Here is a 27,054-nt window from a genome sequence, read left to right as displayed (position 1 = left end):
CAGCTGGGTTTAACCTTGGCAAGCGAGCGAGAATTCAGTTCGGGAGTGTTGGGAGCCTTGGTTTGCAGCAACAGAGACTCAACGTTAGCTAAGAATCGACACTTCCATTTAACAAGCCCTGATAGGTAAGCGCACGACTTATTTTACTATGTTCAGTTCAGGATATGAAGTTATTGAAGATTGGACATGAATTATTATGTTACATCAGTGCTCGAGAAATTTTCTTCAAAGCTAGGCGCCAGCTCTGAAAATCAGGCGCCAGGAAACCACCTACTAGCAATTGTGCATACTACATACAGTGTTTCAAAAGTTGCGCAATCCAAACTTTGAAAATATATATCATGAAAATCGTACGAGATATTTACACTGGGTTTTCTGCGCTAAACCAATCCTGTAGGCTATCATTGGGGTCATAAATTTGTTAGCATTTATCTAAATAAAAGCAATTACCTTATATTTAAAAATCAGTGTTAATTTGCTGAAAACATCTGAGAACTGATTTTCAACAATAAATACCAACTCAAACAATTTGTGGGATCATTTGTTGGTGTTTGACTGCTTGTAAAACAGTTGCTTTGTGAGGTACAGCAGAAGCAGGGCATTTGTATTGGAAAAATCTCTTGCACATGAGTGTAAGAATCAGTAGTAAAATACTTTTCAGCAATGCACACGCACTGCTCCAATGAATACGCCATGCTGAATCAATTTAAAAAAACAGGCAGAGTAGCGGCGAAAGTGAGCAAAAGGGCATCCTAGGATTCTCTCAAGGGTCCAATTTCGGCACAAAATCCTGATTTACGATTTTACACGTAAATTATTGATTGATTGATTTAGTTTATTTTACTTCGCGTTTTGTGCCTCTTGGCTAATTTGCGAAGATGGGGATGAGTGATGAAATGATGAAATTGATGAATGGACATTCACAAAGCCCGACCGGGATTCGAACCCGGGACCCTTGGCGTCGCAGCGCGATGTGCTAACCACTTTTTTTTTTTTTTATTATTTCCTTTACTATTTACATCTGATTATAACAAACTTTTCATGATTACTATACAGGTTTTACATACTAGGATATATTACATTTAGAAAATTCGCATAGACATTGTTCTTTTTGTTTGCCGACATATTTTGAAATGTGTGCCTTAAATAATGCACAAATTGTTCATGAAAGTCAACTTGCTGATAAGTAGAGGCAAACCAAGCATATTGCCCCAGTAACCACAATACACTGTTCTGTTTCTTTTTAGGGAAATAACTAAAATTGGGAAACAGAAGATGATCAATTGTAATATTCTTCTCATTGGTACGACAGATGACACTTACGAGTTTCGCAACATATTTCCATGACGTAGCGGCTATTAAGCATTCATGAGCTTATGCACTAAACTATCAGGCACGTTACATATTAAACATAATGATGAATCTGCCATGTGCAGATCATAGAGTTTCACTCGAGTCAGCAGTATTTGATGCACTATAACGAACCACGCCGATCGTATTCTTGTTGTGAGATGCCTCGCGTGTATATTTTTCCACACCACAGGCCAACGACCTTCCGGGTGTCTTGCAACGATCTTAACAGCCTGTTGAGACGCTACACGCATTCTTCTGTACATTTGCGACACCACTGGAACAGGCAGGGTAGGAGTTTGTAACAAGCCATAGCAAATCTCTACTAAGGTATCACGGAGGTACCTAAGGTTGGGGGGGAGGTTAGTCGCGTTTATGGGGGGATCCAACTGTATATGGGCCAAGCAGTCTCGAAGAACATGACTTGTAAGGCTATCAGGGCTCTGAATCATCGTCTCTATGTCCGCTTGAATGCGGAGCGCCTGGCTCTTGTGGTGCACGTGTGCAAGATTCAAGCCTCCCCCAGCATTATCTAAACACAAGGTCTCGTGATTTACACGTAACAACTGCCCATTCCAAACAAACCAGTTCACTGCACTTTTCAGCTTTGTTACATCCAGCATTCGCATCGGAAGTATTTTGGCTATAAACCACACTTTCGAAAGAGCATACACATTAACAAACGTGACTCGTGATTGCAAGCTAATGTTTCGAAACTTATTAATTTGTAGCACTGCTTTTACACTCCCAATCACTCGATCATAATTTACTTGTATCATTCCTTGCAAAGAAGGCGTAAATACTACACCAAGTATTTTTACAATGTTTACAACAGGATAGTGTTGAACTGGTGTGTGTGGTGGAGAATTATTTAAAAACATCAAACATGATTTCTTTACATTTATGTGAAGGCCTGAATACACCCCAAATTCCGTCGTTAGTTTATGAACCGTGTCCACATCAACAGGTGACTGAACCAAAATGCTGACATCATCCGCATAAGCTAAAACTTTTAGCGACTTTGACAGAATAGTTATTCCTTGTAACCGTGCTTCCAAAGAGGCAAGCAGGGGACTTAGGGAAATACAAAAAGCCAACATGGATAAGGGATCTCCCTGTCGGACACCTGTGACAATGCTAAGCGATTTTGTCAGAAACCCATTAATCTGTATTTTCGATTCAGCATTGTTATATAGCCCTTGCAGTGCTGAGAGAAAATTCCCCCGTATGCCCCTTTTGTGGAAAACATGAAACATATAATTATGGTTCAGCGAATCAAATGCACGTTCGAAGTCCAAAGCTAAAAGCGCTTGATCCTTTAAATTTTTCTTATTATGATTACTGGTAACCACTTCACGCAGCGTTTGCAACACTGCATAAATGTTTTTATTTTCACCATATACATATTGCATGTCCCCCACCAAGTTGCTTGAGTACGGCATTAAACGTGCAAGCATACATCGTGTGAAAATTTTATAGTCGTTGCACAGGAGTGTAATGGGGCGATAATGAGTGATCTCTGTCGGCTTTGCACATTTCGGTACTAATACTATAATACCTGTCTTGGAAGTCTTGCCCATTTTATGTTGCTGAAAGGCCGCGTTGACGCACTCAGTTAAAGTCTGCCCCACTAGCGTCCAAAATGTTTGAAAGAAGCATGTAGGAAGCCCATCCACACCAGGGGCGGAGAAAGGCTTTGCCGCTTTCACCGCTTTATATACTTCTTCGAATGTGAAGTCCTCATCTAGCTTAGTTCTATCATCATCGGAAAGTACTTCCGTAACTGCATCCACAACAGAATCATAATTTGAATTGGCAGGTTGGTGCTGCGAAAACATCCGAACATAATGCTCATATATTGTACGTTGTATGTCCTTAGGTGCTATGATTTTATTACCCGCTCCATCTGCGAGTTCAGTAATGAGTTTCCGTTGTGCATTTTGTCGTTCTTGTATCACGTGACTAATCGACACCGCTTCTTCAGGGTCAAACTGAGGCAGTCTACTTCGAATTTTTGCACCCATACGTTTGTGGGCGGTCATATTTAAGAGTATTGCTTGTATACGTTTAATTTCCGTATGAACCGGTCGTCCTGCCGATGCTTCTTCTATTAATTCACGCAACACACGATAATAAAAGTGATATTTATTATTCCAGTCACGAGACCTCTCTTTACAGAATGATATACAGAAACGTTTAACTGCCGGTTTTAGGATTTCATCCCACCACCGAAGGATGTCAGTACGTCGAAGGCGATGCGTCTCCCAAAATCTCCATTGCTCATGAAATGCTCGTTTAAATTCCTCATCAGACAAAATGGACGTATTCATTTTCCAATACCCATATCCCCTAGGCACTAAGGGAAGATCAATGTTAATTGCCATTATCACCGCCAGGTGGTCCGAAAAACATGTAGGGGTGAGAGAAATCGAAGTAACTTTCTGACGCAGTGCCGGGGTAACATAGAACCGGTCTAGCCGGGACGCACAATTGTCTCTAATATAAGTATACCCCTGCTTATCAAAATATTTATCTGTCCAAACGTCCACCAATTTAAAACCAGACACCAATTTTTGGAGGGAATTAGATGTTGCAAAACCAGGACGTTGATGTTGTGGAAGCAAGACGCAATTGAAGTCGCCGCCACAGACGATATGTTCCTTTACACCTTGCAGTTCAGCCGCCACATCTGTCGCAAAAAAATTGTTCCTCTGTGATCTCTGATTTGTACCTGATGGGGCATATATATTGCATATCCAAACATTTGCCACTTTCGCACATATAATTCTCCCATTAGGATGACACACAACGTTAGTGATGGGCACCGTATTTTTCACGAGAAGCACAGTCCCCGTTGCCTGACAATTTGCATTATTATATACTACTATAGATGGGGGCAGTTCAAAATTTATCACTTGAACTTCCTGGAGAAAGGCTATATCGAGAGACGACTGGATAAAAAAGTCACCCAGCGCCTCTTGTTTATTCCTGTTTTGTAGTTTGTTAATGTTAATCGTGCCTATTCTGAGTGTTGTAAACATATTTATTGTAATCGTCCTACATGTTATCAGGGACGCTGTATCCCCCTTATTGCCAAGGCTCTCCTTGTAACCATTATACCCGACATTTACACCACAATACAATAAGACCAATAGATGACAAAAGTACCACATCAAGTAAATGGAACAGAGTGGTACAAATCGTTGATCTTCTTTACAAAAAGAAGAAACTTATATATACAAAAAAAAATATATACTCGATCACTCTATCATACCTATCAGTCCCCTATCAAAAGCCCTTCTTATAACCACAATCATTACACTCTTACAAAAATTACTTAACCTCCTCAACATTACTACTCAGTCCACGAAATCAGTTTGTGGAAAATTTAGTACTATTAACACTGTTACCTTTAGGTACATTGCCTAATTTTTTTTTTTTCTAACTAACCTGTTTATAATCATGTTTAGTGTTGTCAGTATCCACTCCACTCTCTCGAAGAAATATTATAGAATGTACACCTGCAGTATTTTTCTTCTTTTTTTCTATGACGCACACGACAAATATCTTTGGATACTACACTAGGGGTGGTCACTCCTTCCTCTCTTCTGTTAGTGCAGATACCCATGGGTGTGGACTCAGGACTCCCCAGATACCTGTGGATGTTGAGGCAGAGCTCCCCCGGGTTTTTTCTTCTTGCTTATTGGCGGGACGAATCGTGGTCTGGATCGCTTGTGTCTTGAAGAGCGTCGTTGTCCTTTATCCGTGGTAATTGCCGGAAATTCATCCTCTGTTTTCGATTCATCCCCGGATCCACCTTCTGTACCGGTGTCTACTTTCTGGAATTCTATCTTCTTGTCTGCTTCATTTCCGAGTTGTGAGGGAATTCCTGAGGTGTGTTGTACCTTGTCAGGTCCATCTAGTGTTGTTAAGGGGTTGGAGTTGGAGCTGGAAGGTTGGCTACTCTCTTCATTTTCACCTACACTTTCACCTTGTTGTTCGTTATGTATTTTGTCTTTTTCGGTGCTCTTCTTTTGGCTTGGGTCGTTTGGTGTTAACTGTGTTTGACGCTCTGGATCCGTAGCGGGTGTCTCTATTGTTTCATTCGTGAAATGGGGGTTGGATCTATGGCAATTGACCTCTTCTCTGGATGTTGTATTCGAGTTTTGGGGTCTTGTCAGTACTGGAAGTACTGTAGGTTGGGATACCATAGGGGTCGTTCCAGTGGTCAAATTAACAGGGACTCGTCCAGTTCTATTAACGCGGGGTCGTCGCGAGGGGCATTCTGAGAAGTTATGTCCCTCCAAATCACACCTACTGCACGTACGTACTTGACCAGAATAAGTTACCCAGTACCTGTCTCCTTGTATGGTAATGTACGAAGGGATTGCTTTCCGCAGGGCCATTTTAAACACAATGCGCCCCGTTCGTGTTCTATAAATATGTTCTTCTGAATACCTCTCTTCCTTTACGTTCAGCACTTCACCGTATTCACTAATTACATTACGAATCGCATCGTGGCTTAATTCGTCTGGCACTACATGCACACTTACAAAAACACTCTGCTGATCTGCCCATTCCACATCTATTTTATGCCGTCCGTCTGCATCATAATAGGGCACTTCGGCTCCATAATCATTTAATAATCGCTCACCCACAACTTTCGTTACAAATTTCACAAATACACAGTTTCGATAGTAATCAATTTCAAAACTTTGAACTTGGTTCGATGTCACACCGTACGTGTTATGAAACCACTTATGTAAATCCAGCGAAGTAGGTCTAGATTTTACACTACGAAAAATAAATTTCAACGTATTTTGTCTCTGTACCGGCATGTTTGTCTTCCTTCTAGTCTTTCTCACTTAGCATGTACGTACTCCAAAACAGAGCTTGCTCAATTCAACTCAAGAGTATTTTGCCTTACCTGCCACACGGAAAACAGCGAACGCGAAAACACGATCTGCACGCGGCCGCGTGTGCAGTTAGACTGACCACTCGGCCACAGGGTCGGGCTTCACGTAAATGAATAGCCAATACTTAGACACATGTTGCATGCAACTGTTCGCAATATTTCGACCTGCTGGTGTTGACATATACGGATGTATATACCAAAAATGGCACTTTTAACTCAACCCATAAAATCGCCAGTCAAAAATTCATCAAATGTTGCACATGACCAATATTGGTCGCAAATGACAGACTGACATGGCATCAGTCATCAGATGTCTAATTATGACCCTTCGATAATTTCTTACATATTTTTCTTACTCAGAAGTTCATTTCTGGAAAAATTTAAATACTGGTTTCCGTCAGTTATTAATTTATATAATTTTTTGTATGGAGCGAACTGATAATTTTAAGCATTGAAAAATATCTCAATGGATGAGGCTTTATAATGCAAAAACCCGGTGTAAATCTCCCTTTCGGTTTTCATGATACACATTTCCAAAATTTGGGTTGTGCTACTTTTGAAACACTCTGTATAAGATGCTGAGCATCACAGTATTAAAAAAGTCGCTAAATTATTTGAGAAAGCAGGAAATGGGGTGATGGGTGAAAAAGGGTAAGAAATTGTTACGGACTCTATGGAACGTTCACAATGTTGATAAAAAAAAAATCATTTGCTAACTTACGCTGTACTGCAATTTGAACTTAGAATAAGCAAAATTTCGTACATATTGCAGCACAAGATCACAGTCACCAGGCTGAAATTTTTAGTCACCATGGCGACCGGAATTTCTCGAGCCCTGTGTTACATAAATATTTATTTTGTTATTACACATAAAAGCAAATGATTATTCATTTGTTACTTTCATATACGTATATAACAGATATTTGAAATAATGGCTAAATAATTCCTTTACCAACTGGTTAAAAATGTAAATGATAACAAAATAGTATAATTCAGTATAAATTTTTATTTAGTTTTTGCTTTATATTGATATAAAACAATTAGATTTCATACTTATATTTGCCTTGCATTCTTGTTTGATTTTGATTTTTATTGTCCATATATTGTTATTGGTATGTAGGTATATATATATATATATATATATATATATATATATATATATATATATATATATATATAGTGGCGGCGATTGGGTTCCAAAACCGGTGGGGCAAATACAGTATATTTCCCTTTGTATATAAGGTTTAGCATAGTGCGGGGGCAAACGTGGCTAAAAGTTGGGAGGGGGCAACTGCCCCCCTCACCCCTCCTAATCGCCGCCCCTATGTATGTATATGTGTTAATGGTTTCTTGAAAGAGTGAACCATCTGATTTTGGAGTCTGAAATGTTATCCAAATATATATTCATGATTGATTGTTTAATTAACGTCACTTTTCCCCACTTTTGGCTGATCGCGACGATGAGGATGAATTATGACGAGAAGAAATTAATGAAAAGACAATCACAAACGCACATGAACACAACACTACACAAGCCCCACGGATATCACACTGGCCGTGGGGTCCATGTTTCAGAGTTCCGTTAATCTGCAACAATACAGTCCAGGAAATATACAATATAAGAATATGCAATAATATTCGTTTGTACTCTTAGGGAGAAAAGTAGAATGAACATTAAAGTTGAGAGAAATGGGAGTTGATTGAGAAGAACGGAAAAGATACTTAAGAAAATGAAAGAGTGAAAGAAAGAGATGATATATTTGAAAGAAATGAAAAGAGAAATAAGTTGGTTGATAGTGAAGAAAGGAAACGTTGATATAGAAAGGAATGTGACGGTTATGCTTTATGGAAAGACAGAAAAGTGGATTTTTTTTTATAGAAAGGATTTTAGAAACCTATAAGAGAATGAACGCTAGGAAAATATGACGATGGTATTGGAGTGAGGGGATAGGAAAGGTCACTTGCAAAATATATCAGTCAAAGCTCTTTTTTTCCTTTTGAGAACTAGTGGATCCTATTTAGCAGTTTTCGATTCGATTGGAGGCTTTATCATAAATGTGTTAGTATAAATTTCTATGGTCCATATATATTTATTATTGATTTTCTAATATAAAGAAGTGAATGTCAGAAAATGTGCTTTAGTAACTCTATGAATGAAGATGTACTAAATATATTTTAATTTGAAGAACCAAATAAGACATTTTGCTTGAATATAACGGAGATACAGACGCTTAATTCACTTATCCATAAACTAGTTCGATTCTGCAAAAAGATTCATGAGGCCGTAAAGCTATCAATTTAAAGATCGATACTGTGTAAGCTGAAATTGAGTAAGCAATATTCACAGTGAATCCTTATTCGGCCATTTTGAAATATTGCATGTAAATATTCGGAGAGAGACGTGCAACTTATATTGTTGATAAAAACATGATAGTGTTGTAACTAACTATATTTGCAAATGGCTTCGAAACAAAACTTTTTAATAACATTATAGTAAGGCTAGATTTTTTATGCATTTGCATCTTTTTGTCTTGGAAAACTCAATACTTTGCTGTTAGATGTCAGTAGGTTTCATGAGAAAAGGAACCAAACGAAGCATTTTTCATGCATTTTTTCTCGATTTGGCCGGATATTGCATTTTTAGGGAGTTTCGTGGCATTTTAGTGCATTTTAAACAAGTTTAGAAACAGTATGTTGTTTTTTCATGTTTCATGAGAAAAAAAGCACTTTTCTTAGCGTTTTTGTTTATTTTCTTCCCACTTGTTTCTTGCAAGTACGAAAGTTTCAGAACTAAGCTTTAGTTTTAGTTTAGGAAATTTGGTAAATCCTTCCTCATTGAACAAAGAGACGTAGTGGAAAATTGACAAGTTACTTAGAAAAAGTTCATACGAAAGTGGGAAAGGAAATAGTCAAGAAAAATGATTCTGGCTTTGAACAAAAATGAAGGTTTCTGATGTTTTGTCTGGAAAACATTTTACTACTTCAGTACTACCAGGAGATTTGCAAGCTGGTGCAATGTTCAAGTCTTTGTTAAGAGACAATTGGCCGTGCTACGTCCCGCGTGGCGGTGCACCTTATAAGCTCAGCAGAGCATGCTGGATAATCCCAGGGTTCGGGCTAAGTTACTGTGTTCCTTCCCCTTGGATCCACAGGTGAAGTCCAATGACAACCCACGAGGTTGTCCTCCTGATGAAGGTATCCACAAGTACGAAATACACTTTCGAAATAAAGGAAAACCGGAATATGTTCAACTTTACGTTTATTATAGACACGCACGTATATCATGTAAGACTAAAATTACAATTCAAATACTTTCGAACGGTACAGCACGAGATGCGTGAGCCTATATTTCCCGTAACGCGAAGCACCTCTTGCTACTTCAAATCTCTCCGCGCAACTACTAACCGTTTTTCTGGAAGGCGAAAACACCTCAGTTATACAGTGTTACCAGACACAATAACCTTTTAATACTAGGAAGTTTGATAAAAGCCAACAGTAATATATTAGAAATGTACAGTAATCTGGCACAGTGAATTTAGGTATGTGGTGGCAACAATGGAATGAAAAGCGCGTGATCTTCTCACACCACAAGAGTTTAAATAAATCAACAATGGCTTTCAAAATATAAGAGAAACGAACGGCGTTTGCCAGAAACATGAAACAACAAATAGATATAAGGAATTTAACTCAGAAATTATTAACTTAGGCTTCACTAACTTGATTAAAATTAAACTTACAACAATCTTTAGAATATTTAAAAGCAAATGAAACGATTAATGTTGAAACTATGTAAATTGCTTAAATTTGCCGGTATTCATACTTGTAGGTATGTGTATAATTTTGATTATAAAGGCGGCGATATTAGAAAATTGGCTGAAGGCATTAATATATTTATGAATATATATGTATGAATTATTAACTGTATAATACTAATAATAATAATAATAATATAAAACCACGAAGTAATGGCAAACTCGGCGTCATAACAGCCGTCGCTTTGCTTTGACAACTTACGTATGCTAGTAGTGCATTGCAGTACAGGACTGGTGAGCATGCAAGTTTGTTGTAAGAGCGCATTTTAGAAATTTCATAGAATATTTTTTTTTACGGATTTAAGGTCATTATTAAATTTTTGTAGAGTATTTTATGGTATTTTAATGTGCACCATAGTCCTAATCGTTAGTGTTAGAGCGTCATAGATTTATCTTGGTCTTTGTATTGAGCCTTTGAACTCAAAATTTTGTTCAAGCAGAAAACTACAAACAGTTGACTTTTTACTAGCTTTTCCAGGGCCCTGTTGGAAACCCCATCCACAACTGTCTTTCTCCTCCCCGACCCTCCTTCGGCGGACCTGCGCTAGATATAGGCCTAGACTTATGTGTGTATATCGTAAAGTAGTCTATTGCGTGGATATAGGCTATTTATGGTATCTAAACGAGACAAATCGTTTTAAAACTGAAATCATATCGAGAGATGAATGAGACTTACTATCTTAGAGTCTTGTGTTGTCAAACTAGAGCAAAATATACTCGAAAAAGTAGCCTAAATCAAAATTGCCTCATTCTGTTATAGAACGGCTAATTTGTTTAATGTTCTATTTATTTCTGAAGGTTAGAGATAAGCTCCCTAAGGAATGGTATAGCGAGACGAGATCGAGGCGGCATTGTAAATATTGAAACGAGAACAAGGCCAGGCCTTCTATTCTTCTCTAGACGAGACGAGACCAAAAAAGGGACAAACCTATGTAAAATCGACCTCCGTGACGGGAGTGGTGCTACGACGCCAGGGTCTTAGATTAGAATCCCGGCCTGTCAAATCTTAATGAATAATAATAAAAAATCTTCAACTTTTAATAAATATGCATTTAATATTATATTTTGTTGGTACTGTAACACACAATTTGAATTGACTTTTAGTAACGCAGGAAATAAGACTATTAAACGAAACCCCTGCATTTTTGCCATCTCCCTTTGGTTTGAATGAATTGTTCAATGATCTTTATGCATATTCATAATTTCATCGATGTCATTATTCCACATTATTTCATCACTCTGGAGAGTACACCACAGGCACTGATGATCGTGAAGCAAGTCTTCAAGCTTTCCTGGCGACGATTGATGAAAAGGATTCTCTCGGGCTATCGACCAGGTGAGTTGTGGAAAAGATTCCAAGCTTTGGAGAGCTTGGATCCTTTTCCACAACTCACCTGCTAGATAGCCTGTGAGAATCTTTTCATCTTTCATGATCTTGTTGTATTGAGAGGATACGGGGGGGAAATGTGGCGCCTCGAGTGCAGATACATATGAATGCAAAAAATCTCTTAGAGGATTAATAACAGTATACAGCTTTCTCAGCGAGCACATTTGCAAAAATAGTAATTATTCTGATACTTTAAATCCTTTATGCTTGACCATGTTGAAATTATGAAGGCACTGTTGTCCCCAATAAGTCATACAACGCCTTATCGTTTCTTCTAGGTGTTGGGGTCTGCAAAGCAAAACAGTAGCATCCAGAATTTTACAATGTATTCGGAAGAATCGTCACTGGAAGAAGAACTTCAGCGGATCCATACGGAGCACGTGATACCCAACCACAACCAAACACAGAAGAATGTGAAAGACCAGCAAAGGATGATACAGAAATTGGTGAACGCCATGTTGGAACTTGATTCCGTGTTCAGCACCATCTACCATTCGATCTACTGGTCCGGAAGCTACTACGACGACCTCATCGTGGATAAACCGGACGAGTTCGACGTTTGCATCGCGATGGATCTCCAAAACGTGCGCTTCGAGCTGGAAAACCAGAGTTCGCGATCCGCCTCTGCCAAACTTCGAGTCTGGAACTCCGAAGGGATGACTAGGAGGAAGTGGAAGAGCTACAAGGAGACCTTGGAAGGGTGGCTAGGACAGGGAGGGTGTCTGAAGCAAGATCTCTTTCGACAATGGTTTCAGAGTCTGATGTCCAGAGCATTATCTGAAGTTGAAGAATGCCCGAATAACTTTCGCATGACCGGTCCAGCTTGCACTCTCAGTATAAGGAGACGGAATATATGGTACGACATCGACGTCGTGCCTGCTCTGGTGATTCCCGAGGACCAGTGGCCTGAACCACCGATTAGGCAACCAGAATCGTGGTTCGAAACAAGCGAGGAAAGATTCTTCCTTCTCCCGAAGCCAAGACGAAATCAATCACCGGGCGAGACAGACTGGCTGCTGGACTTTCACGACCAGGAGAGGAAGATGCTGAACGATCGTTATTATTTGAAACCTGCTCTTCGTCTCATGAAGCAACTGAGGGACGTGCAGGGGTGGAAAGAAATCAAGAGCTTCTTCATTAAGAACATGTTCTTCCTGGAGGTGGAGAAGCAAGACGATGACTTCTGGAAGCAAGGAATGGCCGTTGTCTTTCTTCGCATGCTACGTGTCTTCCGCAAGTATTTGTTCAAACGGAACCTGCCTTTCTTTTGGGACGAACGGCTCAACATGCTGGAAGGGATACCCACTAATAGGATTAACGCCATCAGACGCCAGGTGAACAGCATTATCAACGACATTGAAGGTGATCCCAGTACAGCTGAGGATTATCTTGTAAATGACATGTAAAAACTCTCTTATTTCCAAAGGAGCATTTCTTCTAGAAACGATGTTCAATGTTTGAAACTATCGCGTTACTTGTAAGTCGGTTACATTTTCAAGTAAGTAAGTAAGTAAGTAACAAGATTAGGAGTTACTTTTATGGTAATTTCTCTTTACGTTTTCTCATGGAAGGAAAATAATAACCGAGTTATTCTTAAAATTGGGGCTATAACTAATCGTTACTATGAGCGGGAATTAATATTTGGGTAGCAACCTGAAAGAATGCTTTAGATCAATCAATTTATGTTTCTTACACACTCAATCATTGAATTTAGCTGTATTAACAAAGGGCTTCACTTTACAAGAAACGTTTCACTGAATGTTTTAAGTTAATTTAGTCTCGTGTTTATTCCTTGTGGTCCTAAAAGGAGCAGTAATGTATGTTCGTCGTATACGCTTAATTTATTACCGGATATTTTTTTTTTTTTTTGCTTTCGATTGACAGTTGCTGCTTAAGGTGATAGCTATTTGCGTTAGCGACTGACGTCTAGCTCACAACCTTGAAGTTAATGCATTTTGTCGGCATATAGCATTTTAATTATTAGTTTCGTGATTGGAATCATGTTCCTAAATCTTACGTAGACTATAATTACACATTTATGCATAATTATGCATAAGTAGAATTGGCAATCTTGAATTGGACTTTCCTAATTAATAATTGATAATGTTGGTAAGGTAAAATGTGTTAAAACTATCTACTTGTAACTTTAGAATGATCAAGCACATGTTTTATTCTTCATATCTGAAACAATTTATATGTGTAAACCATAGAATAATAAAGAAATAAAGTATTGTTGAGAATTAATATTTCACAATTTCCCTTGTGTTGAAACTGATGTAGAAGAGGATCAAGAATTATAGTGGCGCTCCCAGATATTTTTTTTTTCTGTGTGGGCTCAAAGGTGTAAGAATATTTTCAGGTAGTTTTGCTTCGAGTGGCATTCTCTGTTATTCTCTTTTACAATTTTCTCTTTCTTTCCTTCTTAACCTCTCTCATCCTTTCTCTTTTTTTCATCTCTTTCTCCATCTGCCTGTCCATCTCTTCCTTTCGATCTCACAGTTTCTTCTTGTTTTCCTCTTAATCTTTCTCCTCCAGTTTACCTATTTCTTTCCTTCTTTTAAACTTTATTTTTCAATTTCCTTCTTCCTTAGATTATCTATCACTTCCTATAATTTCATCCTCATTCTCATTATATTTCTTGCTTACTCTCCACATCAAAAATATTGAGCCCTCTGTTTACGTCTTGTAAAATTGTACTTAATAGGAGACCTCATTGGAAAGCTTCAAGTATCCATTTTTGAATAAGCATTATTTTGTATCGTATTATAACAAAAAAATCACTGAAAAGTGTAGATATTTCTTCCAACTTTCAGGAACGGGTAACTTCACACAATACAGTTCATAATCAATTATGCATAGGTAGGGACACTGATTTATGGTAAATAAAATTCATGAATTTCGCATTTAAAAAGTTACAATTTCGGTATATAAAAGCGGTGAAAAAAGATCATTTCGTTGGAAAAGCGGTAAATAAAATTCAAAGTTAAGTAGTCTGCACCTACCTTTTATCAGTTAAAGTGTACACTTAACATAACCTCTGCATTGCATGGTTTTAAATTGTATCTCTGGTTGGTCATTATTGGGGAGACAAATTTATGGTAAATAAAAGCTGAGGAGAGCGGTAAATCAAATGTTATATCAGCGGTATATAACAGCGGTGGAAAAAAAAATTGGCACACACTTTTTCATCATGAGAGGAAACATCATACAAAAGAGCTGTAAATTGATAAATTACTTCATTTTTATATACTGTACACATACACAAGTACTTAGCTGTCGAACCAAAAAGAAAACATCAACACAAAATCACTTCATTTCTAAATTGCATATCTCAAGTGATTTATTCATTGTATGTATTTAAATGATATCCTTGCTGTCCATCAAATAAAATAATCACTACTGCACATACACAAACACATATTGAAAATCACATGATGATAAACAAAATTAATTCATGACTGAATGCAAATGACACCATTGTTTCCCTTGATGTGCGGGAACAGACTGCTACAGCTAGCAAGTTCAATGAAACTGGAAGTTGAGTGGAAATTCGGGGGAAGAAAGGAATGCAGCTTGACAGGGAGCGAAGATTTCGAACTGAGATTATGTACATGGGAAATCCCAATTTGCAGCGTCTTCCTGATGTGATCGAAGATAAAACGTTTTTCAGCTCCAAGTGGTAGGAAACTTTAGGCAAACGTTTCGTTACAAATTGACAGTTTGCGCGCACAACCTCGATTGCCGGTTTTTGCTTGTTTTCTACATAATTTGATGATATTCCACGGTTATTTCGCGAAAAAGCGTTCATTTCGTGGAAAAGCACACATTTCGCATTACTTCGCGAATAAAACTCATGCATATTTCATCATTGGGGGTGTAATTACGTGCAGAATGTTCAAAATTGCATCTTTTTTTCACATTTCGCGCATCGCGAAAATTCAATGTCCCTATGCATAGGCTATAATATTGCACCTCTGTGGAAAAAAAAACAAATGCAGCTCTTTACTGCATACTTAAAAAATGGATATTTTAGGGAAACGTGCAAACTTGAAATGCATAATTGCAAATTCAATGAAATTGCAAAGAACTGTTGATATAACACATTTGATCCAAATCAAGAAGTTTGACGTGCCTGGACCTCAAATATGGCCCTATATATTAATTATTATTTCGCACTCCTAATATGGTAAACGGGTGGATGACGTATGGCGGAGTGCGCCCAATCTCAGACACCGTCTGCATTCAACTGTACTTCAGTTTTGTTGCATTTTTCTAGCCTTTATCTTCATATGAACGTCATTTTCTCAGTATCATTTTATGTCGCACATTTTTAGTGAGGTCTAGTGTTGGCTATGAGACGAGACGACATATCGTCTCGTCTCGTCTCGTAAAAGTAATGCATCATATCATGCCAACAAAAGTTAAAAGTGGGAGACATCATAAATTCTTATTAGCGAAAGTGGGTTAAACTATCAAACATTTTGTACACTGTATAGTGAGAACAATTAATTTACAATACGTAAATTACAAATTGTTCATTACCTATTACTAGGTAGTTTATGGAACCTGCCTTGTTGTTTTTCTGGGTTCCATCCACACCACTCTTTACCCATGGTACACTTAAGGGAATTTTCAGACCGAAGTGACACGCGGCAGGCCAAAAAGTGACACATGTCAGAAGCAAGTATTTTATTGCACATCTCATGTGCGAGCCATCGGCTGTGCGCACTACATCTACTCGCATTACACAACTATGATTTTCCTTACAGACTACACTTTCCATTACATTCCGTATAGATGTTAAATAGCAGTTCTGGTAGTTTTAACTGTTCTCACTTAAACTAACACTTATTCTTCTTCCTTATCCCGTCTCTGTGGAACACTTCTTTTCCCCCTAACTGTTTGTAAATATACCCCACTTTTTCGCTAGGAAGCGAGCACTCTGTAATCATCATTTTTTTTTATATGTGTAGAATGACTACAAAAACCTGTCCAAAACTGCAGTACTTTTAAACGTAGGAAAGGATTTCTTTTCATACTATTGTTAAACACCTCTTTCTGTAATACAAGTTTCATAAAGTGTGTCTTCTTGACATTGTGATGACTCCTAGGTTTAACTTGTGAATCTAAACATAGACATGCTTAGCGTCTCAGCTCGAGGGGGACAGGACAGAAATATGGTATCCTCTTGATACCAATGAATTGGACTCTTCTTTGGGCAGTGCTCAGAAATCTACGGAGCAAATCACAGCTTCATACCAATTGTTATTGAAGCCACAACTCATAAATCCTTTATTAATTGATTAATAAAAATTATACAAGAATCATCAGATAACTGAAAAGTAAGTAATGGTTTCTTAAACCAAAAAAATAATAATTTAACAACTACAGCAGTTGAACGTCAATAGCAAAATATTCCTTGTACGCATGATCATCAGCTCAGCTACTTATCAGGATTCAGGATAATAAATTTTATCATGTGATCGGTGAATCGGGATAAAATGGAATCAGATATTTTCTTCTTTTATCACCAAATGTAATTTCTGGCGATATCAATACTCCCTCTGTCCCATAATTATTGTCCGGTACACTTTTGTTTGTTGTCCCATAATAATTGTCCGATAGGCAAACTGTGACATTGGTGTATACAGAAGAAAATTAAACACGAGAATGAGCCATACAACGTTATTACTCAAGGATCAGTACAAATTTGCCGATCAAGTATCCAAAAGAACATAAATAAAAAGTCACCATTTTGGCATACCGGACTATAATTATGGGACAGAGGGAGTATAAGAATAATTGTATTAATTGTTAACATTTTTATCATTCTGGAATCTATAGTTTTCGCTTTACTCAGTTTTTCAGTGCATATGTACGTGTAAGTACAAATGTACCAGATTTGCTCTCATGGTTGAACACTAGTTCTGTATTTTGCGTTGAAGCACAAAATAATGGATTGTTGGGCATGCAGTAAACAACTTCTGCATTCTAACAATAGCTCAAAGCATGTTTCTCAGTGCAATGTTTCTTTTACGAAATTGTTGCTTATTGTTGTTGGAAAGGATAAAAGAAAACTTTGGTTTTGGTGATAAAAATGTGTGTTTGTGAAGCAGTAGCGAAATGGGAAGAAAAAATAATGATTACTTTAGGGTGACCAGACATACTCTTTTTAAGAGTATTATACTCTTTTAGAGGTTCATATACTCTATACTCTTTTCAATTTGCAAAAATCCCCAAATATACTCCTTTCCTTGCTATTTAATTTCATTCATTATTTTACGCGTAAAAATGCCTTAAAATCCACAGAACGGAAAACGTCAAGATGTCAACAAACTGAAGTATTTACTCCTTGACTCAAGAATTTCCTATGAACAATTTCAAGTGTCATTTTCATATTCCATCAACAAGCAAAACATATTTCAAATTCATTGGAATTTAATGATAATGATTAGGGCTGAGTCGATACCACTTTGAACCGATACAGATGCCGATACTCTTACCGATTCCCATTGATACCGATACCTATACTTGAAAATTGCAATAATTAAAATTTATTCAAAATATTGATCAATATTGGTGTGTAAATATTCTCCTCCAATTATATGCATCAACATACCAAGAAATTTGCTTTAGAATATTCAAGAATTGCATCAGAATATTAAAATAGATATTATGTAGTCACAAAATATAGGCTAGTGTTTTGTGCAAAATTAGTGTGAAATAAAAAGGAAGTTTTAATTTTGCATAATTTCCAGGTTAATTAGACTGTCAAGAAGTCGTGCGGGATTTCTGCGGACCCCGTGAAAGAGCAAAATGCATGCGCACCTTCAACCTATCGACTATACTCTTTTTGGTCAACAAATATCTGGTCACCCTATTAGTTTCTTGGAGTTCAGTCTTTTGCACGGAGCGTGTGAGGCGACAGGCAAAATGTAAGGCCTGCATCGATATTTGAATTAGCGTCGAGTGGAAAAAGTGACGCGTTCTGATAATTAAGTGGTTTAGTGATTGGTGTTTGGAGGAATACAAGAACAGTATTCCTACATTAGAAGCAGCCATTTTTCCCAAAAGTCTGCGGGAAATAGAATTTCTTCGGTGGAAGATTGCCTTGTTTATGGATGAATGGGAAATTCTCCCCTAAACGTAAAAAACGTAAGTGTCCATACCAAGCAATGAAGTGCTGTTCGTGAGGTAAGGCCTCTTTTTAATTCTTGCTACGGTGATAGTGGGAAACTCATTCCTTCCGTGGTCATCTTTACACCAGTGGATGTACATCATTATAACGCCGACGATTCAAGGAATTTCTAGTTGTTAACGGTCGACGTTCTACAAGTAATAGGGTACTTTTGAATTAATTCTCGCGAGAACATATTATATGGGCAACATAAAGTATTTGAAAACTAAAGCAGGGTAAATATTTAACTGTATTGAAAGAAATTTTGTATCTCAATAAAGAGCACGTAATTTTTTATATACATGATACAAAAGTCTTGTAAAGTTTCTGGCCAGAACTGAGCGTAATATTATGGGTAAAGGATATTGAAGAGCTCTTAGTGGTAAATGAGTGAATGTTTATTCTAAAAGAGTATAAAGTATTTTTGTTACAATTCATACTTTACTAATTACGGATTCAACTTTTGTTTTGTAAACATTAGTACACCGATTTAATCCTTGATCTGGATGTTATTTAGAAATTAATAAAAAACAATATAATTCATACACCCCTTGTTCAATTTTAGCCTAACTGTGATATGTTCTATTAAATTTAAATGATGCGATTATTTCAGTAAGTGGGGTAAATCTTATTCTTTGGTGAGTTCCAAAGTCAAAATATAAAGTGGTGATCTAAAAACTACGTTTTCTTGAATTCTATTCAAAAAGTTTTTATCAAGTTATATCAACAACGCAAGAAGTATCTCATATTATACCTAGAGATTAGTGCTTACCACCCTGCGTTACATGACGGTAGTTTCGCAAGCTAATGGATTTGTCAAAGTAAATATAGAAAGTTTTGAAAAGTTCGAATTTGCATGCTTGTTCTATATTGAAGTACAATGAGGAAATTGCTGGGCTTGCGAAATAAGATGCTTTGAGGCAACATGGATGCACGAACCGTCATACTTTACCTGACTCGAATTTTACCGAAAGGTTCTCTTTTACCATTTCAGCTAATTTCGCTAGCACACAGGGCCTCACGTTTTGAGGGGCCTTGCGCTTCGGAAGTTTAATGTTACTGAATCGTTTATTCATTCATTTCTTTCGAATGTGTGATTACATTCGAATAGAGGAAAGGAATTAAAAAGAAACCTATATTAGCGATGCAGCTCCATTGGTTATCACTAGGGCTCGGATAGTTATGCACTAAAAAAACGCAAAATATGCACTAAAATGTGTAAAATATGCACTTAAATATGCACCTTAAAAACCTGTTTAATTTATAAATGCTGTATGTTACAAACTATGAAAGATTACATGCCAGGCAATGAATATGCATTATTCTGAATGCTCATTCGCTACACAGATTATTTTCAATTAATATGGTTCTGCGTTAAATGAAACACAATACACTACAGATAAAGATCATGATTGCATTTGATAACAACATATCTCAAATTTTCGAACTTGAAACTCCTGTTTTCAGCTAGAATACAAACACACGTTACACTTCGCAAGATACAAGTGGACTGTATTTTAGGGCAATGATGTCAGACACATCAAGTTCCAGATCATCTACACGTTGTCCATTTGCGATAAGAAACTTATACGCGACGTTGCCAGCTTAGTCGATTGTTGAGGTGAGAATGACGTACTGTACTTGCCACATTTCACACAATCCAGGAAAAGAAAAGAAGAAAGACATAAGAGATAAAGAAAAGAGAAGAGAAGCGAGATGAAAAATAAATACAGTATATGCTCGGCGTTGGGTGTGGGTACAAAAATATGCACATCAACTTATTTTCATACAAATATGCACCTGCATATAAAATATGCATTTTTACGTAGTTCAAAATTCTTAAATATGCATTTGCATATGCAATATGCTAAATGCATAATTATCCGAGCCCTAGTTATCAACATGCTACATTTCAAACGGAGGAAACAAGGCATAGAAATAGCCAACAGTCAACGTTATTGCTGTGAAAATATGTTGTGAAAAGAAAATTTCCCCCATAACACGTTTGAATTTCTTGTGACGCATAACTATGTGTCCATTTTTGGCAAGTGTGTGTCATGCCGTCGGTCAAAATCTGCCGAGAAAGGACAGCGACCCTAACTTTCTACCGATATCCTGTCATAAACCGTTACGGTTGCGTAAGGGTACCCTAATATCATTCTTTGTGCCAGAGCTGTCGTCCCCCGGAACTTTGGAAACTTTATCCAAGGTTCGGTATGTTCCCTCTTGTGTGAAACACATCGTCATAAAAATCTGCAAAGACCTTTATTTCCCTTCTCGAAACCCGTCCCAGGGACGGGGGGCGCTTGTACTTGCATTCATAGGCGTGCGCACGGGGGAGCAAGGGGGTCAATTGTGATACTCTCACTTAGAAATTTAGTGTAGACGAATCTTATCACCGTTATTTAACAATATTATGCTAAAAAAAAAGAAGAGTATTTTCAAGCCGACGAAAGTTCCAACTACGGAACTGAACGATACAACTTCGCTCTCTAGCAAATTTCTTGTTATTAACACTCCCACACACTATTCGTTAGCCGTATTACCTCTATGTGTTTGCAGAATAAATTGCTCATACATTGGAAATCCGTAGCGGCGATTGGGTGCCGAAAGCGTGGGGGAGGAGACAGCGATAACTTTAGGTCGATCCGTAATGCCGTGGTCTAACCTACTAATCAGGATCATATATTCTAGGCTATCTGCGAAGCCTGAGATATTAAAATACAGGAGAAAAATCGATCAGAAATTGTAAATAAAATTATTCATATCACTCAGATGATGATGGTGATTCTGGAGTTGGCAACCTGATTTCTTGTGAGTTGGCAACCTGATTTCCCATGAGTTGGCAACCTAATTTCTTATGAGTTGGCAACCTAATTTCTTATGAGTTGGCAACCTAATTTCTTATGAGTTGGCCACGTAATTTCTTATGAGTTGGCCACCTGATTTCTTATGAGTTGGTAACCTGATTTCCTATGAGTTGGCAACCTGATTTCTTGTGAGTTGGCAACCTGATTTCATATGAGTTGGCAACCTGATTTCATATGAGTTGGCAACCTGATTTCTTATGGTTTGGCAACCTGATTTCTATTCATAGCCTAGGACCTTGTGACATAGTGAGATAGCCCAGACCTTTGACGCAGTATACGCCACTGCTACTAATACAAATTACTTTCTTCATTTCATTTTTATGTCAAGGGGTCCCGTGTTCGATACCGGTGGAGGTAAATAGTAGTTCATATCCCTCTTTAAACTGCAGGTCCAGTCCCGATTAGCCTATATGCGCATAAAGTGGACTTAGAACAAAAACTCATTTTATTTTTATAATTCCGTGTGTCCTAAAGTATCTTATTTCTGTATTTCGCGTTCTTGTGCAGTATGACTATCAGTTCTACATCTAATTAATATGTTTTCTTCTTTTAAGGACAAGAGAGGTGAATGAACTAGATAATGCATTCATATTAAAATTATTTGCGCAATCTGAGTTTTATCTCAAGACGTATCCTGTGATAAAGATCTATTGTTTTTTTCATGCACTATCATGCTGATAAAAGATGCTTTCGCATTCTTTTTGTTCTGTCGTGATTAATCATATGAAGATATTTATTTTTCCGAATTGATGTCTGCTGACTAGGCTTGCCAACTGTAAATAATAACATTTCGGGATATTTCTTTACAGCCTTTAATTCCATTAGGTTATAATGTCCTGGAAGACTAATGCTGTAAATATCAGCTGTTGTCTACCCGTATTTGTGGTATTTCTACTGCGAGTATAACATAGAATGAAATTGATAAAAAAACCAACAACTACAATGTGTAAGTAAAGACGTAACTAAAAGTAATACTTTGTTTTTTTTTGGGCCTCTCCGATGGCGCAGTGGTAGCGTCGTTGTCTTGTAATCAAGGGGTCCCTGGTTCGATACCCGGTGGAGGCACATAGTGGTTCGGATCCCACTTTAAACTGTAGGCCCAGTCCCGATTAGCCTTACTGTGCATAAAGTGGACTTAAAACAGCAAATCAATGAATCAATACTTTTTTTTTGTGGCACCAACCTCTGTGGCGGAGTGGTTAGCACAGAGCGCTACAACGCCAGGAGTCCCCGTCCCGGGTTCGAATCCTGGCATTGGTGTTCTTTGTGAGTGTACCATCATCAATTTCATATCATCACAACTCGTCCTCATCGTCGCGATTAGCCAAAAACGGAAGAAAAGCAGCACAAAGTAGCAAAAATTAAATCTTTTGTCGCAACTCCAAACTGGCCATGTCAACTCGAATACCGAAACTGCCTTAATCCCACTTTAACATCTATATAACTAATATGAAATTATATAGATATTTTATAAATCTCTGCAATTAAATCTATATAATGAAGCAAAATTGGGCGAAGGAAAATAAAGAAGTCTTGACACACTGACACAACAATGTCTTTGTTTATACTTGCATTTAACAGAGTTAACGAAAATACTAGAGCCCTTGGCAGGCTCATACCACGGATTTTTTTTTTGTTTTTAAAGATGGACAGATCCAAAACATGTGAGAAAATGGAAGATCCGAAATTCTGTTACATGTGGTAGTATCACCTAGACTCTACAAAAAGCACCCCCCAACACACCTGACAATCAACAGCACAGTCCTTACAGACAAAGGCTGTCGCAGGGCGTGCAGCTTGGTGCTTTTTGTTTACATTCAAATCTAAGAAGTATTCGAATAGTAATGTATTCCGCTCTTCGCAAATTAAACAATATTCTCAAATTTTCTCGTAATATAGTCACACTAGCACCGCCGAACATCCATGAATATTATAAGCAATTTTAGCAAGCAATATAAGCGTTTTAGCAATGATACTTATAATGAATAACATGTCTGAATGTGAGTTAAACAACAACAACAACACAAAATGTGGGGCATTTTCGCATTACGACTGCCGTTCGAAAAAATGTCGGGACAGGTGTTAAGAAGAATGGACTAGCTCGGCGAAATCGAGACCTCTGGTTCCCTTCCATCAATAGCACCAAATATTGAAGACTTTGGACTTCTGGATACTGCCTTTGTCCACAAACAAGCCATTTATTTATGAAAGAACAAAATCAAAATTATTGCAATGTCTGGAACATCCTCAATGTTATTTTAGGAGTTTTTTTTTATAGGTTCACATAAATATAAAGGGTGTCCGAATTGAAACGTCCTAATGTATGTACCTACACATGTACTCGATGTATACAAATGAATTATACATCAATGAATATACATTGTCATAAAGTTTCTGTAAGTAAAGTAGTAATTAGTACATTTTTTACATTGCGCCACACTAGTCGCACGGAGGATGTGCAGCCTATACTCGATTTCCCGCAAGGTTGCCTGTAGCATGTTTGGTGTGACTGTCCAAATGGCTACTGTAATTCTCTCATGAAGTTGTTCCATAGTTGTCACTTTGGCTAAATAAGTTACACTGGACATTCTCCGTACTACTCGTGGGGCGCATGTAGAAATGTACTAATTACTACTTTACTCACAGAAACTTTATGACTATGCATATTCATTGATGTTTAATTCATTTGGATATATCAAGTACATGTGGAGTTACATACACTTGACATTATGGGGTTTCAATTCGGACACGTTGTATTTCATAGCTCGGGGGATGCATGGCTCCCTTTGGGAATGGGCCTGACTTCTGGAACGTTGGTTGTACCAGAGTCTTCGGCTAGCCTGATAGAGTGGTGGCATCTGAGTGTAGTTATGAAGGGGCTGTTTGTTCCTGGATGAATCCCCAATAAGTCATTAAACGCCTCATTGTTTCTTCTAGGTGTTGGTGTGTGCAAATCAAAAGAGTAACCGAGGGCACTCTACAATGGGTCGTGCAAAGCCATCACTAGAAAAAGAACTTCAGTGGATCCATACGGAGCATGTGAAACCCAATCACATCCAAACACAGAAGAATGTGAAAGACCATCAGAGGATGATAGAGAAGCTGGTGAACGTCATGAAGAAACTGAGCCCTATGTTCAGAACAATCTACCATTCGATCTACTGGTCCGGAAGCTACTACGACGACCTCATTGTGGACAAACCGGACGAGTTCGACGTTTGCATCGCGATGAAGCTTCGAAACGTGGACTTCGAGCTGGAAAACCAGAGTTCGCGATCTGCTTCTGCCAAACTTCGAGTCTGGAACTCCGAAGGGATGAAGGAGAGTAAGTGGAGGAGGTATAGGGATACCTTAGAAGGGTGGCTAGGACAGGAAGGGTGTCTGAAGCAAGATCTCTTTCGACAATGGTTTCAGAGTCTGATGTCCAGAGCATTACCTGAAGTTGAAGAATGCCCGAATAACTTTCGCATGTCCGGTCCAGCTTGCACTCTCAGTATCAGGAAGAATATATGGTACGACATCGACGTCGTGCCTGCTCTGGTGATTCCCAAGGACCAGTGGCCTAAACCACCGATTAAGCAACCAGAATCGTGGTTCGAAACAAGCAAGAAAAGATTCTTCCTTCTCCCGAAGCCAAGACCAAATCAATCACCTGGCGACACAGACTGGGTGCTCGACTTCCACGACCAGGAGAGGAAGATACTGCACCATCACTATTATCTGAAACCTGTTCTTCGTTTCATGAAGCAACTGAGGGACGTGCAGGGGTGGAAAGAAATCAAGAGCTTCTTCATCAAGAACATGTTCTTCCTGGAGGTGGAGAAGCAAGACTATGACTTCTGGAAGCAAGGAATGGCCGTTGTCTTCCTTCACATGCTACGTGTCTTCCAGGAGTATTTGTTCAAACGGAACTTGCCTTTCTTTTGGGACGAGAGGCTCAACATGCTGGACAGAATATCCCTTGAAAGGATTAACACAATCAAACACCAGTTGAACAATATTATCGAAAACATTGAATGTAATGCACTGACCACTAAAAGTTACTTTGTAAATGACTTGTAAATACTCGCTTACTTTCAACTCTGGAAACAGAGTTCAGTGTTTCAAAGTAACGAGTTACTTGTAACTGTAACTCGGTTACTTCTTCAAGTAACTATTAACAAGATTAGGAGTTAATTTTCAGTTATTACCCTTTACTTTTTCTCGCGGAAAGAAATGACTGAGTTGATTATTTAAATTAGGATAAAAATATTTAAGTTTTATCTCGAATGCATCACTTGCATTTTTTAATACCTTGGCCATAAGATTACATAATCTCTGACTATTATTCTGAACTTGCCACAGTAATTAGTAAAAAAAATATGTTTTCTAAGAAAAAATAGCTGTAAATGTTGATTTTCAATTAAGGGGGTTTAGCTTGATTTCATTTCTCGCATATTTCTGTAAAGCATATCAGGTTAATTATAGTTGAATGAATATCCATGTTTATTTTTTTGATGTTAATAGCCAAGTAAAATAACTGCCAACTTGCAATGAATGCATGAGTACTTACAATCAAGTAACAGTAAAGGAAACTGTAATTGAGTTACTTTGCAAATTAGTAACTTTAACGTGTTTACTCTTGGTGCAAAATAACAGTAACTCTAACCAAGTACAGTAGGGTTATTTTTTAAAAGAAAGTTTCGAAACTGAGTGAGTTGAACATTGAAAATTAACGGCCGCTAATCTCAAAATACGACTGTGATATTTAATCCATCAAGTCGCCAGTTTTAGAGACATTCCTGATTCAAAACTATGTTCGAAAATCTGTATGTTATCTTGTACCTTATAAATAAACTAACGGTAAATGTTTTTGTATTTTCAGTTAATTGGAAAATGGGTAATTTTCTTTACACATCTTTGTATACTTCGCTAGTTTAAACAGCTTTCTAAAGGAATGTTTTAAGTAAATTCAGTGTTAAGTTTATTCCGTGTGGTATTAAATTTGGCAGAAATGTTGGTTTTTTCGTATGCGTGTCTGATTTTCTTTTGCTATAGATTCACATTTGGTGACTATGTTGACAGCTTTGGGGCTCCAATATTGTGTGTTAGTCGTCAAAGAACAACTAGATAACAACCATGAGGTTAATTGATATATTTACGGCATATAGCATGTTTAGTTTTGTAATTCGAATCATATTCCTAAATCTTATGTAGACTATCCTTACACATTTATGAATAATTACTAAAATCAAAAATTGATAATGTTAATAAGGTACAACGTGTGGAAACTATTACTTGTAACGTTACAATGATCAAGCGCATTTTTTATGTTCTTCATATCATAGAATAATAAAGAACTCAAGTATTGTTGATGTTTAATATTTCACAACCTTCCTTGGCTTGAAACTGATGTAGCAGAAGCTTAAGAATTAGTGGCGCTCCGAGATATTTTTTTTTTTCAGTTGGCTCAAAGGTGGTGAATATTTTCAGGTGCGTCTGCTTGGAGTGGTATTGGCTACTGAAATTCTCTCCTACAGTTCTTTATATTTCCTTCCTCTTTC

The 27,054-nt window shown here is 37.7% G+C and overlaps 2 protein-coding genes across 3 annotated transcripts in view; both read left to right on the top strand.

Annotated features, from left to right (window-relative positions):
- The window catches only part of LOC145998983 (cyclic GMP-AMP synthase-like receptor), a 109,399-nt gene that overhangs the window by 59,780 nt on the left and 22,565 nt on the right, over nucleotides 1–27,054 (top strand). The window lies entirely within an intron of this gene.
- On the top strand, nucleotides 8–25,748 carry LOC145998982 (cyclic GMP-AMP synthase-like receptor). Of its 2 annotated transcripts, none has more exons than XM_083135830.1 (2): nucleotides 8–125; nucleotides 11,743–13,696. In XM_083135830.1, exon 2 carries the CDS (start codon nucleotides 11,788–11,790, stop codon nucleotides 12,868–12,870), a length of 1,083 nt encoding a protein of 360 aa, XP_082991956.1. In that variant the 5' UTR covers nucleotides 8–125; nucleotides 11,743–11,787; the 3' UTR covers nucleotides 12,871–13,696. The 2 variants fall into 2 exon arrangements, with proteins under 2 accessions (XP_082991956.1, XP_082991957.1); XM_083135831.1 differs by lacking the exon at nucleotides 11,743–13,696 and adding an exon at nucleotides 24,449–25,748 and having other exon boundaries at nucleotides 21–125.

The sequence above is a fragment of the Lepisma saccharinum genome, chromosome 14, assembly GCF_977018435.1.
Source record: "Lepisma saccharinum chromosome 14, izLepSacc3.1, whole genome shotgun sequence".
In the NCBI taxonomy this organism is placed as follows: Eukaryota; Metazoa; Arthropoda; class Insecta; order Zygentoma; family Lepismatidae; genus Lepisma; species Lepisma saccharinum.
Note: the sequence above shows the minus strand (reverse complement) of the source record. Positions and strands in the feature narration are given on the sequence as shown.